General features: G+C 39.2%; 1 protein-coding gene across 5 annotated transcripts; it reads right to left on the bottom strand.

Moving 5' to 3' along the window:
* Positions 1-251: 251 nt before the first annotated feature.
* Positions 252-10,225, bottom strand: paplnb (papilin b, proteoglycan-like sulfated glycoprotein). Of its 5 annotated transcripts, none has more exons than XM_023152090.3 (15): positions 10,102-10,225; positions 9,350-9,464; positions 6,375-8,002; positions 6,069-6,151; positions 5,619-5,728; positions 4,786-4,846; positions 4,594-4,696; positions 4,396-4,526; positions 3,624-3,944; positions 3,225-3,401; positions 2,998-3,148; positions 2,832-2,912; positions 1,473-1,626; positions 1,282-1,357; positions 252-898 (listed from the first exon to the last, which is right to left on the bottom strand). In XM_023152090.3, the coding sequence occupies exons 4-15, from the start codon at positions 6,123-6,125 to the stop codon at positions 620-622; spliced, it is 1,701 nt and encodes a 566-aa protein (XP_023007858.3). In that variant the 5' UTR covers positions 6,126-6,151; positions 6,375-8,002; positions 9,350-9,464; positions 10,102-10,225; the 3' UTR covers positions 252-619. The 5 variants fall into 5 exon arrangements, with proteins under 5 accessions (XP_023007858.3, XP_076730057.1, XP_014270083.3 ...); XM_076873942.1 differs by having other exon boundaries at positions 253-901; XM_014414597.4 differs by having other exon boundaries at positions 253-901; positions 6,069-6,148.
* Between the last annotated feature and the right edge of the window lie 917 nt (positions 10,226-11,142).

Below are 11,142 nucleotides of genomic sequence, written 5' to 3'. Positions count from 1 at the left end.
ATTTAAATTGTAGTCATTATATTGTTTTGCTGTTTACACATTCACTTAACATAGAGAGATCTCTGGTTCATCCCTGGGAGGACACACAAAACCCTTCAGGTCTGCATCAAGAAAGACATCCAGCATACAAGTGGAGCTAGCTGTTGTGGTGACCCCTTGTGAACTTGGGAGCACCTCTGAGTAGCTTTTACTATTATCCTGCTCGTGTATTGACATGTCAGTAATGATGCCCTACAAGAAATGAAGATGCAAATAAAGCATTTTTTTTTTCAAAATTACAACATAGCTGAACATTTATTAATTGGATATATGATTTAATTTGAGTAATTACAATGAAATAATTTTTTGTTTGAATCCCGACCTACAGGGCAACAACACATACACTGACATAGTGGAGATCACAAAAACAAACTGAAAGACAGTGAAACCAGGAAAAATAGCTATAATATTTGTGATGGCAAATCATATTTTTAAATGAAATATGTAATGTGGTTTGTTGTTCTTTTTTTCTTTATTTGGTGTGTATACTATAGGCTACATTTGTGTACCAAAATCACTTGATTTTCTTTAAACAGAGAGCATGACTGGGCACTTTTGGAGATATCAGTGACATGTGTGGTTATGGCCTTGCTCTCAGAAGGTCCCTGAGTGTCGCTCTCCTTGTAGTTTCTCTTGGAGATGTGGATACAGGCACCCTCGCCACACCTCCACACTCTCGTTGGCATGCCTCCAGGGACACAAAGTTGTTGGGATTGCCCTGGCAGCCTCCATACCAGAACTCGGTACACTTGGCAGTGGCAGGATTATAGCAGAACCGGACCGTCCAGGTCTCACAGGGGCCCTCATCACGAGGCAGGGAGCACAAATAGCCAGTGGATGGAGGAGTGGGTGATGGGTGCTGCTGATATAGGAGAAAACAAAGCAATATATACATTATATTTGTAGTGTGGTCTGCAGAAAAAGAGCTGCAATTGTTAGACATTTTAAATGGTGAAAGAAATATTAAGCGTTACATATATGATTATATAATTGTTTTGCAGAGACAAAGATACTTTCTTATGGTTGTTATTGTGAATAATGCTCTAAAAACACATGATATTTTATCCCTGTGGTGCTTCTATTTGACCATATCTTTTTGGTGAACACTCAAATTTAGTAAACTTGGCAAATACTTTGTTACTAAGTGAAGGTCATCACTAGATTTATATACACAGCTGTTATATTATTCAGAAAGGTTAACTGTGACTGGCTCATAAAATTAGTTAATAATGTGATTCCTACCACAGTCTGGTACTCAGGACAGCCAGCCTGTCCGAATCCTTGAGCGGGTGTCACCCCATCCAAACAACAGCCATACCTAAAACAGAGAGGATGATTTTTCTTTTTTAATTTCAGTTTGAAAATGGGGAAAAGATTTCTCTACACTTTCACATCATTTTCTGCAAAATAGTGTTTAGAGGTACTCATGTTACCTAGTGCGGACACATTCTTGTGAGCATCCCAGGTTCCTGGGCCCCGTGGCAGAGGTACGGCCATCAGGACAGCAGCCGTAAGGCGACTGCGTACAGTGAGGTCTCACCTCATTAGGGTAAGAGTCATACACACTGTTTGTAGCTGGCCTTGAAACTAAAGCAAGTAAACAAATTAGGTCAAATATACTGTATGCATGCATTCCTTTCTAATTTTAAAAGCTTTTGACTAACATTTCTTAATAAGTCTGTGTAGGTTCTCAGTCATCTTTGTAGGTAATAAAAGATAAGTCATGAAAAGTTTGTTGTTGTTGTTTTTAGTTAAAAAAAACAAAACAGCTTTTATAATACAGAAAACGCTTCGTAGAAGGAAAAAGAAATGGCTGTGTTTGAGCTTGTGGCTTACCTCCAGTTATCTAAGTTGGAAATTAGGCTAAAACAAGTTTGGAATTTTCTGTTTGTCTATGAAATACAAGAAGGCAATGGGAGGGCAGCACAGTCATAGTCTAGACAGCAACAATTACAACATGCCGAAAGCGTACATTATCTTTATTGCGTGAAGAACCCTCAACTGTGTTACAATACTAAAATTACTGTCTGCGTCGTCTTAAGAAACGTTTGGGTTTTTTTTGTTTTTTTACAGTGGCTTTGATTTCACATATATAAAATGCACTCTGAGTTGTGAAACACTGCTATGTCTGTGTGGGTGAGTGTCTCTAAATGTTCATTAATTCATTATTCAGCACTGTAATATCAGTTCAGTTCAAATTAGTTCAATTCAATTCAGTAGTACCAAATCACAAGAAAAAATGCCTGAAGGAGCTTTGTACTATAAGGCAAACCCCAAAAATCAAACAACCCCATATGAACAACCATTTTGCAATAGTGGGTAAGAGCATAGAGACAGGACTAAATACAGACTACGGGACAGAGAAGACAAAGATTTGGTGCTGCAGTGGTGTGTAAACATGTGGGCAATGAAAAGAGGTGAGTAGACAAGTTCCTGAAGCAGTCTGTGCCCTATAGCAGTATAGCTACAATCTGCTTCAGGGTCAGCCAACCCAGCCTAAACTATAAGCTTCATCAAAAAAAGAACATTTTGAGCTTAGTCTTTAAAGTAAACTTCCCCCAAATCCAAACTGGGACCTGAATGCTGAAGGCTCTGCCTCCCATTCTGCTTTTAAAATCTCTAGAAACTACAAGCAAGCCTGCAGTCTGAGATAAAAGTGCTCTATTGGGATGATATGATTCTATGAGGTTCTATTACACACAAGGGTGATCTTATGTTGTAGTGCCACATATAAAGAAATTGCATGCTCAACCATGCAAAGAAAGATGGTAACATTTCCGCACTCATCATACCTGAAGGTTCTTCTGGAATATGGGGCACAAATCCTCTAATAGTGCTTCCACCTGGCCTTGGGTCCTGCACACTTGGGGCCGCTGGAAAAGAAACAAGGTTGACAATATAAAATAAATAAATAAAAGTAAAAATGATCAGAACTTGCTGCATTCAGATGTCACTCACTTTGCACCCCAGGGCAGGGCTGCGTGTTGCATTCCTCCACAGAATGTGGTCTGTGAGCTAACCCACAACGATCTTCAGGGTAGGGGTTCAAATCAGTGTCAAAACAGGCAACTCTCCTCTCCCTCACACCACCACCACAACTTCTCGAACACTGCGAGATAAACAAAGCTAGTAACGCTGAAAGGAAAATAACAGTTAAAGCTTTTTTTTGCTTTCTGTTCCCTTACCAGGCCGTACTCTGTCATATGCCAGGTTATGCGTGTGTAACAGGCAGGTCTGCGGCAGGCCTGGACAGAAGGAGGTCGAACCAGTCCACTGCATGCATGATCAGGCAGATGTTCGCCTCCTGGTCCAACGCAAACAACTTCCCTTGTCTGCTGTCCTTCTCCACAGGTTGCTGAACACTGACCATCAAATGCAACAATTTAGTTAATATTTTTAACTGATTTGAGTTGATAAATACAAGCAGTGTAACAATCATATGAACAAGGTCATACTTTATCCAAGATAGGTGTTGTATCAGCCAAAAAAAAAATTAAAATGGCAAAGATGGTCTAAGTAGACATAACTGTTTCATATCATTAGGATAGTTCAAATATGATAGTTTTTAACCGTAGGAGACATACTCCACTGAAGCTGGACACGCTGTACTCTGCAGTACATGGATGCATGTTGCAGGCCTGCTGACTCGGTGGCCTTTGCAGGCGCTGGGCAATGCAGTAAGTCTCGTCGACCACATGGGGGTTCACTGAGTCCTCAACTACACACTCCACACTACGATGCTGCATGCCTCCGCTGCACGAGGCAGAGCACTCGCCAAACACACTAGCTCTATAGACATATGTGAATGTCTCTGTTGGACGAGGAGCAGCAACAACAACTGGAGCAGAGGAGTGTACTGAGTTAGTGTCTTCATCCAAGCCCATAAACTCTCCACGGGTCAGTATCTAAAAAAAAAAGACAAATTATTAGGAAATAACTATAAGAAAAAGAACCAACAGGTATTACAAAAGTGAAAAGAGTCCTATAAATCGCCTTTTAGGAGAGTAAAATTCTCTATGACTAAAACAAAACTAAAAGACTGCATCAAAGAAAGGGAGGATAACAACAGAAATATCTTATGTATTCTTTTTCTACCTTTAACTTCAACAATCTTTTTTTCTAAATCTGGCTGACAAACAAGAGTTAGCAATAAAGAAAAAACTTCTTTGCTTTGAACAATCTGCATCTTTAAAAGTAAAAAATATACAGACGATCTTTCAACCTTATTTAGATTCATTTTTATGCTCTATTCTAGCGTCACACCCTGCTCTTGGATTATTTGGTACATTGAAACCCAAATATTCAAACTAAGTAAGAGTCACATGCATAGGTCTAATCTGCAGCTCCAAATCTCACCCTGCAGACACCATCCACACAGATATCACTGCGGCCCACATAGCACGGGGTCCCATCTACCACTGCAGTTCTGTGTCGGTAAAAGAAATCCTCTCCTCTCGGGACACAGTTGAGCTCACATGGATTAGCTGCTAGAAAAGGTTAGGGAGTCACAAACCTAAAAACACTTAAATATTGTTGTACATATTGTACATGTACCTCCACAATAAGGCAACCATGTGTAGCGTTTGCCATTAAAGTCCATTCTGTCAAACTGGGAGCACTGCTCCTGTCTGAAATCCCTTGAGCTCACTGGGCATTCCTGCATGACAGGAAATCGAACATTTAAACAAGATACTATCCGTTTTCTCTTTGTGAAAGTATTTTTAAATGGGTTTAAAGGATAATTACATGTGTATTGCAGGTGCGGAATGATTTGGAGGATCCTATGCAGTTATGTCCACCATCTGTCCTGCAGAAGGAAATGAAATAAATGGCATTTGCACACTCAAGTGTTAAAAAAGACACAAATTAAAAACGATATAAGAAGAGTGTTGGGTCTGTGTTTCCACAAGCCCCGCTAATTCTAGAGACTTATTCATCATGAAGAAAACAAGACAGTCGATCGATCGATTATTTGCGCAAGGGAGGCCTCGTCTGTGTCCACCACGAAAATGACCCCCAGATCTGACCTCCTCCTGCTACCTTTTATTGAGAGACAGTTCACACAAAACACGTCAGAACAAAGCCACGCCCCCTTGGTTCTAAGACAAAGCATTTTATGTATATGTGTGAACTTCTGTAAGAGTGTGTGTGTGTGTGTGTGTGTGTGTGTGTGTGTGTGTGTGTGTGTGTGTGTGTGTGTGTGTGTGTGTGTTATGTGAGAATGTGTGTGTGTGTGTGTGTGTGTCAGACCTCCTGCTGACCAAAGGGTCGTAAACCCAGGAAGCTTACATCAAAAGAAACAGATCTTTCAGATAGGATGTATCTGCAATAAAACCTCCCCCAGCACAGAGTGGTTGGAGAGGTGGTCAGGATTAAAGGAATGGCTTTGATCCTACTGCTTGAACTAAGACTGTACAAATTTAAGAAACACAATGGCAACATTCAACAATTAGACTTAACAAAGAGTCTTTTGTAATGTTACAAATGAATACAAAATTACCTTAAGTTCACATATTCAAAACACAATAGCAATGAATATAAATATGAGGCTCTTTACTTCATGCATTTCTTTGCCCTACCTTGAAGTAATACATTTCCTGGTTCTCACTGCCACCCCTGTGCCACAGCTGCGGCTGCAGGGTCCATAGGCTCCAAACTCACCCCAGTAGTCGTGGGTCGAACGTGTCAACTAAGCAAATAAGAGAAACTCAAAGTCAGGCTCTGGAACATGTTGTGCTCCCACATGGGACATCAGGACCTGACACAAATCCCTAACTCACACACTAAACGCATGCAAGACGCACTAAAAAAATATAGCATTTAGCCACAAACTAACACTTATACATTACACAACATTTTTACAAACCTGTTCTGTGACACATTGAACTAATCATGCTTGCACATCAGAAAATAAATCATTTACCACTTAAAAAAAAATCAAAGGAATATTTTCCTGTGTCATAAGGTACTGTTGATATGAATCTGTAATAATACAATACTATTAATATTGTTAACATAAAAAAACTCACTGTAAAAGCAGGTACAGCCAGCAGCTGTAGGAGTCCCAGGACTTGTAGGATATTCATGTTCACCTGAAGCCACTGCTGAACTACTGACGAGGATAGCAATTAATTAACGCAACTTACAGTGCAAGAAATTCCATTTAACACAAATGATGTGCGTGCAGTTCATTCATCCATTAACAGATTAACGTGTATCAGATGAAACCTGAGTCCCTCAGGACCCCTGCTAATGTCTTAACAAGTATCTATTCCATGCAAATACAAATGAAAAGCTGGATAAAAAAAACATGTAAAATCTTATTACTGAATTACCTGATTGAAGTGAATTCCCAGCTTGCTGACAAGCTGCACGGTGGGATGTGCACTTCAGCAGTGACAGCAGGCAACGACACCCAGCATTTCTTCTTCCATCACCCTCTCACTGCTTACTGACACCACAGCCCATAAAGTGTCAGATTTCAACCACTAAGAGAAACACTGGTTTTCTATTTTTTTTGTTCTGTTTTGGTCGTAAATATGTTTCTTGCTGGAGCAGAATGTCTGAAGTTAGAACTTCCACGTACCGAGACTCATGTTGTTAATTTACATCAAGTCTTTTTATTCACACAAATGTTTTGGAGGTACAGAAATTATGCAAATGTAGAGGCAATGTATAGATTCATGCAGAAATGGAACATCATCAAAGTTTGGTTCATTTCATAATATAAAGGAGGTTACATGTGTCATCACGTGCAATTTAAATACGTCTCTGCAACATATCTTAAAGTTGTATTATTTGCGAAGCGCACTAAAACGTGACTCAGTGTGAAAGAGAATTTTCCATTGATTGCCTTTTCTGAAGTGTCTCACCATTGATTGTCTCCTTCACACATCCTGTAACCACTAAATACAGACGAGTAAATCACAACAGGGGAGCTAGTGGGAGGTAAACATAGGTTTAAAGCTCTATTTAGTTTTATTTTTAGCAAGAAACCACAGTGGAGCATGGCCTGGATGTGAACGTAGCATGGAGGACAAGGAACACCGGGAATCAGTGAACATCAACGTTCCTGTGCCAATGAGCTGCAATACTAGAGGAGCCGTTATAGTCTCTTGTCATCGCCTTTAAGATGCAAGTACATAGCAATCAAACAAAAAAGAAAGGCAATAAACTGTGCCTTTGTTGGGTTCATATTGTTAATGTTTGAATGAAATTATTATTTTAAGGGAAAATCCAGCATTCATATATATATATATATATATATATATATATATATATATATATATATATATATATATATATACACATAAAGTCAGTGATATTATATTATAAAAATAAGAAAAAATATTGTTGTTGCTAGACTTAGCAATCAATGACAAAAACCTTAACAAAGACAATAAAGCACGATTCAGCGATGTCAAACTTCAGCATCTCGCCCCATCACCGACCCATCCATTCAAAATGTAAGCATCCAAACTCAAAACCACAATCCCAAACACGATACAAAGAGAAGCTAAATCTGCCAGTCACTTTTTGTCCCTCAAAGCTGCTGGTTCAGCTTCTGTTTGCTTCTCTTGAGGTTCAAAGGCACTCTTGGTGCTGAACAGGTCGTCCATTGATTCCACGATTTCCTGTATTTCTCGGGACAGCTCGGAGTAGCTCTCTTTAAGGTCCTCTTGCTGCTTCCTGAGGTCTGCTGCCGCATGCGTCAGCTCAGAAACCTGTTCGCTGCAGGTGGTCCTCAAGTGCTCCACGTCCAAAAGCATCACCTCCATGCTGTTTATCAGCTCCACCAGACGCTCAGCAGTTGTTTCAAACCCTGATGTGTCCAGACTTCCTTCTTCCTTGGAATTGTCTGGAGCGCTGGCTCCTTCTTCTGGATTTGGTTCTGTCTCCATCCTCGTGTTGTAGCAACTTTCAGTCACCTGATACTCAAGTCAGTCTTCAGTATAGCAGTTTTCTGGAAGAAAAGGGAAGCATTTAGATGTAGCCAATAGCTGTGATAGGTTCAACTGCAAAGAAATTATTCAATTTGGGTGAGAAATGTCAAAGATGCAGATCTAAGCTCTTCACAGGGAATGAAAAATGCATTTCTATCTAACAACTTTAATAGCAGGAAATTAACTAGGCATATCATTATCTTCTTACTCTGTTTTTTGCTATATTTTTCAAGTAATTAATATTTGACAACAGCATAATAAAACTGAAAATGCTATTTTTGGTGTACCACCCCCAATATTTTCAGTGACTCCTATATGGCCACCCCTATGAAAAATTTCTGGAGGCGGCCCTGGGTGTATGTGTGTATAGTTGTATGTGTTTTATGTGTATCCAAGTGCCCTTTCACTGACATGGCTATACCAAGCTACAACCCCCTACTCCACCCACACCCACACCCCCTAGTCCAAATTACTGCCGGCTTCGATGAGGGGCAGGCGGGACATGAGATTATGTGTTTCTTCCCTCCTCCCAAATTGAGACTATTTACTCCTTCGGCTGTCTGAGCAGATGGATTAACCTCGTCCTCTGCCTTGACACACATGCACACAGTCATATGCATGTTATAATATAAGCTGAACTATTGAAGACACGTGGAGCTATACTACTGCAAGTCAGTTTGAAATGTCACATGCCATTTGGATAAATGCAGAATGTGGCTGGCCCATTCTTTTACATTAAGGAATTACAGGCAAATGCCAGCAGTTACTCTAACAACTGCATATTGTTCAGTAGTAATGGAAACTTTACAGATGAGCAGGCCAACAGTATGCACTAATGCACCGGCGTGCTGTCAATGCAATGAATTTTTGGGACCTCTCTAAAAGTGTAAAGTGATCGTTTCACAGCCTGGACCAAAGACATCGCCACTATTCTTTTACATTGGTTATCCCAAAAATAAACAGCCTAAAATAAAACAGTGTATAATCATCTTCCTGGAGTTTTCTGGCGCAAACGTCAGAGAAGATCCAAAGAATGCTGGCAATAAACAGAGGTGACGGGGAAAAGAACGGGAAACCACAAGGGCTACGTAGAAAAGGGAGGGAAAAGTGATGAGACAGGTGAAAACACAAGGAAAGTAATAATAGGACTTTGGATACGAAAATATTTTTATATTCAATTAGTGCTGTAAAACAAACAAACAAAAAAAGTATTCTTTCCTATTTTTAATTTTTTAAAAGATTCGATTTTTAAAATATACACTCAATCAATTTTAAAGTCTTTAAAGAATTAAATAGTTAAATGCATTAAAACAGTGACAAAATCCAAATCTTCAAAAATGTGTTAAAGAGCCACCAAAGGTTCCTACCCTTTAAATGGCTGTAAAGATAAGGAGTCTAGACGATGACCTCACCACCCTCGGTCTCTTATCAAAACATGACAACTTGCTCGATGGAGGCCAATGTCAGGGGGATACCCTTACTCTGAAAGTGGTGTAAAATACAAGGGTGTAAGTTTCAAAAGAAAAGTAATGAATTATTAATGAATCGGTTCAGGACACATTACCTAGACAACAAAGACAGCAGCTGTGTGTGTGTGTGTGTGTGTGTGTGTGTGTGTGTGTGTGTGTGTGTGTGTGTGTGTGTGTAAGACTTTAAGCAGTTACATTACATGTAAATTTTTTGTACTGATGTAATTTTGTTGCATAAGTACAATATAAAATGTTACATTTAATGGAATCTGGTCGAATTACATTCACTTGTACACATACAGTTTATGCCAAGTACAGTTGCCTTAATGATCAATTATTTGAATAAATAAACCTTTAATTTCATGTATTTGAATATCTGAGTTGCGTTTTACTCAAAAAATATTGCTTCGTATTTATGAGGTGGCAGATTTAATTTTTCAAAGCAAAAGCTCACAAAAAATACTGGTATGACAGATCAGGAGGAAAAAGACCCTCATCAGTTCTTCACTAAAGCACGAAGAGACAAAACCAGACAAAAACCGATCAATAAAACAAAAATCAAGCAAAGTATTCATTATAGTATTCAACAAAACATATCAATAAACTTTAAAAATTTCCCATCAGCGAAATACAAGAAAATGAAGTCTTACTTGTCTCTGTGGTTATTTACTGAGCGTATCCGGAATGTGTCAACATGCAGACTAAAGATAATATAGATTATGTGTTAAGTATGGATCCCAGCCAGAGTGCAGCAGGCCTGCCCTCCTCCTAACTCACTCCCTCTGTGCTATGATGCCCACAATGGTGCCATTTAGGGCTAAACCCTGCTGTACGTTATCAACGCAGAACATTTAGTTGTAAAGGACAGATACCTTTTACTTTTCAGAGGCAACATCATGATGAACATGTTGCAGTTTATTTTAGTTCATTTCTTCATTCACAACCACAATTTCAAAACATGCTGGGACCGTGTAAAATCATAATGGTTTGTGGAAATTTAATGCAATGATTTCAAATTCCGGTGATCCCTATATTTAAAATGGGACAGCATATGAAATGTTGAAACCCTTCTGTAACTGTTAATGCGAAATACTAAGCTCTATTTTTGACAGTAACATGTTTTCTCATTCTTGCTTGGTGTAAGATTTCAGCTGCTCAGGAGTTTCAGGTCTCCTTTGGCATTTCATATAATGCTCCAGAGCACCCGGATCCTTACTCTGGAGCCATAAAAATGTAATGCATGCAGAAAGTGGCTTGGTAATGTCATCTGAATGAAACATCACAGATGTGTAAGACACCCACGCTGCGTGCGCTAATGCACCCTCACCTTTATTTATTTATTTTTTTACTTTACAATAATCCAAAGAAACTAGATACTATGGTCTATCTCTCTCTCTCTTTGTGTGTGTGTGTGTGTGTGTGTGTGTGTGTGTGTGTGTGTGTGTGTGTGTGTGTGTGTGTGTGTGTGTGTGTAATGCTGAAAGTGTTGATGGTAAAGCCTGTGTATTTCCAAACATTTCCACATGATGGCGCTTTTAGCTAAGTTTTCCATACACTTCTGTGGAAGCTAGGAAGGTTGAGATACACTTTTTCTGTATCTTTTATGTGCACCAACTCGTTTTTTATGTGTGCTTTATTTATTGTCCTTTGCAAATGTGAATTCTCAATTATAGTTTGTTGAGGTTTAAAGT

This window comes from Maylandia zebra, linkage group LG15 (assembly GCF_041146795.1).
Source record: "Maylandia zebra isolate NMK-2024a linkage group LG15, Mzebra_GT3a, whole genome shotgun sequence".
NCBI classification, from domain to species: Eukaryota; Metazoa; Chordata; class Actinopteri; order Cichliformes; family Cichlidae; genus Maylandia; species Maylandia zebra.
This window is presented reverse-complemented; position numbering and strand designations above follow the sequence as displayed.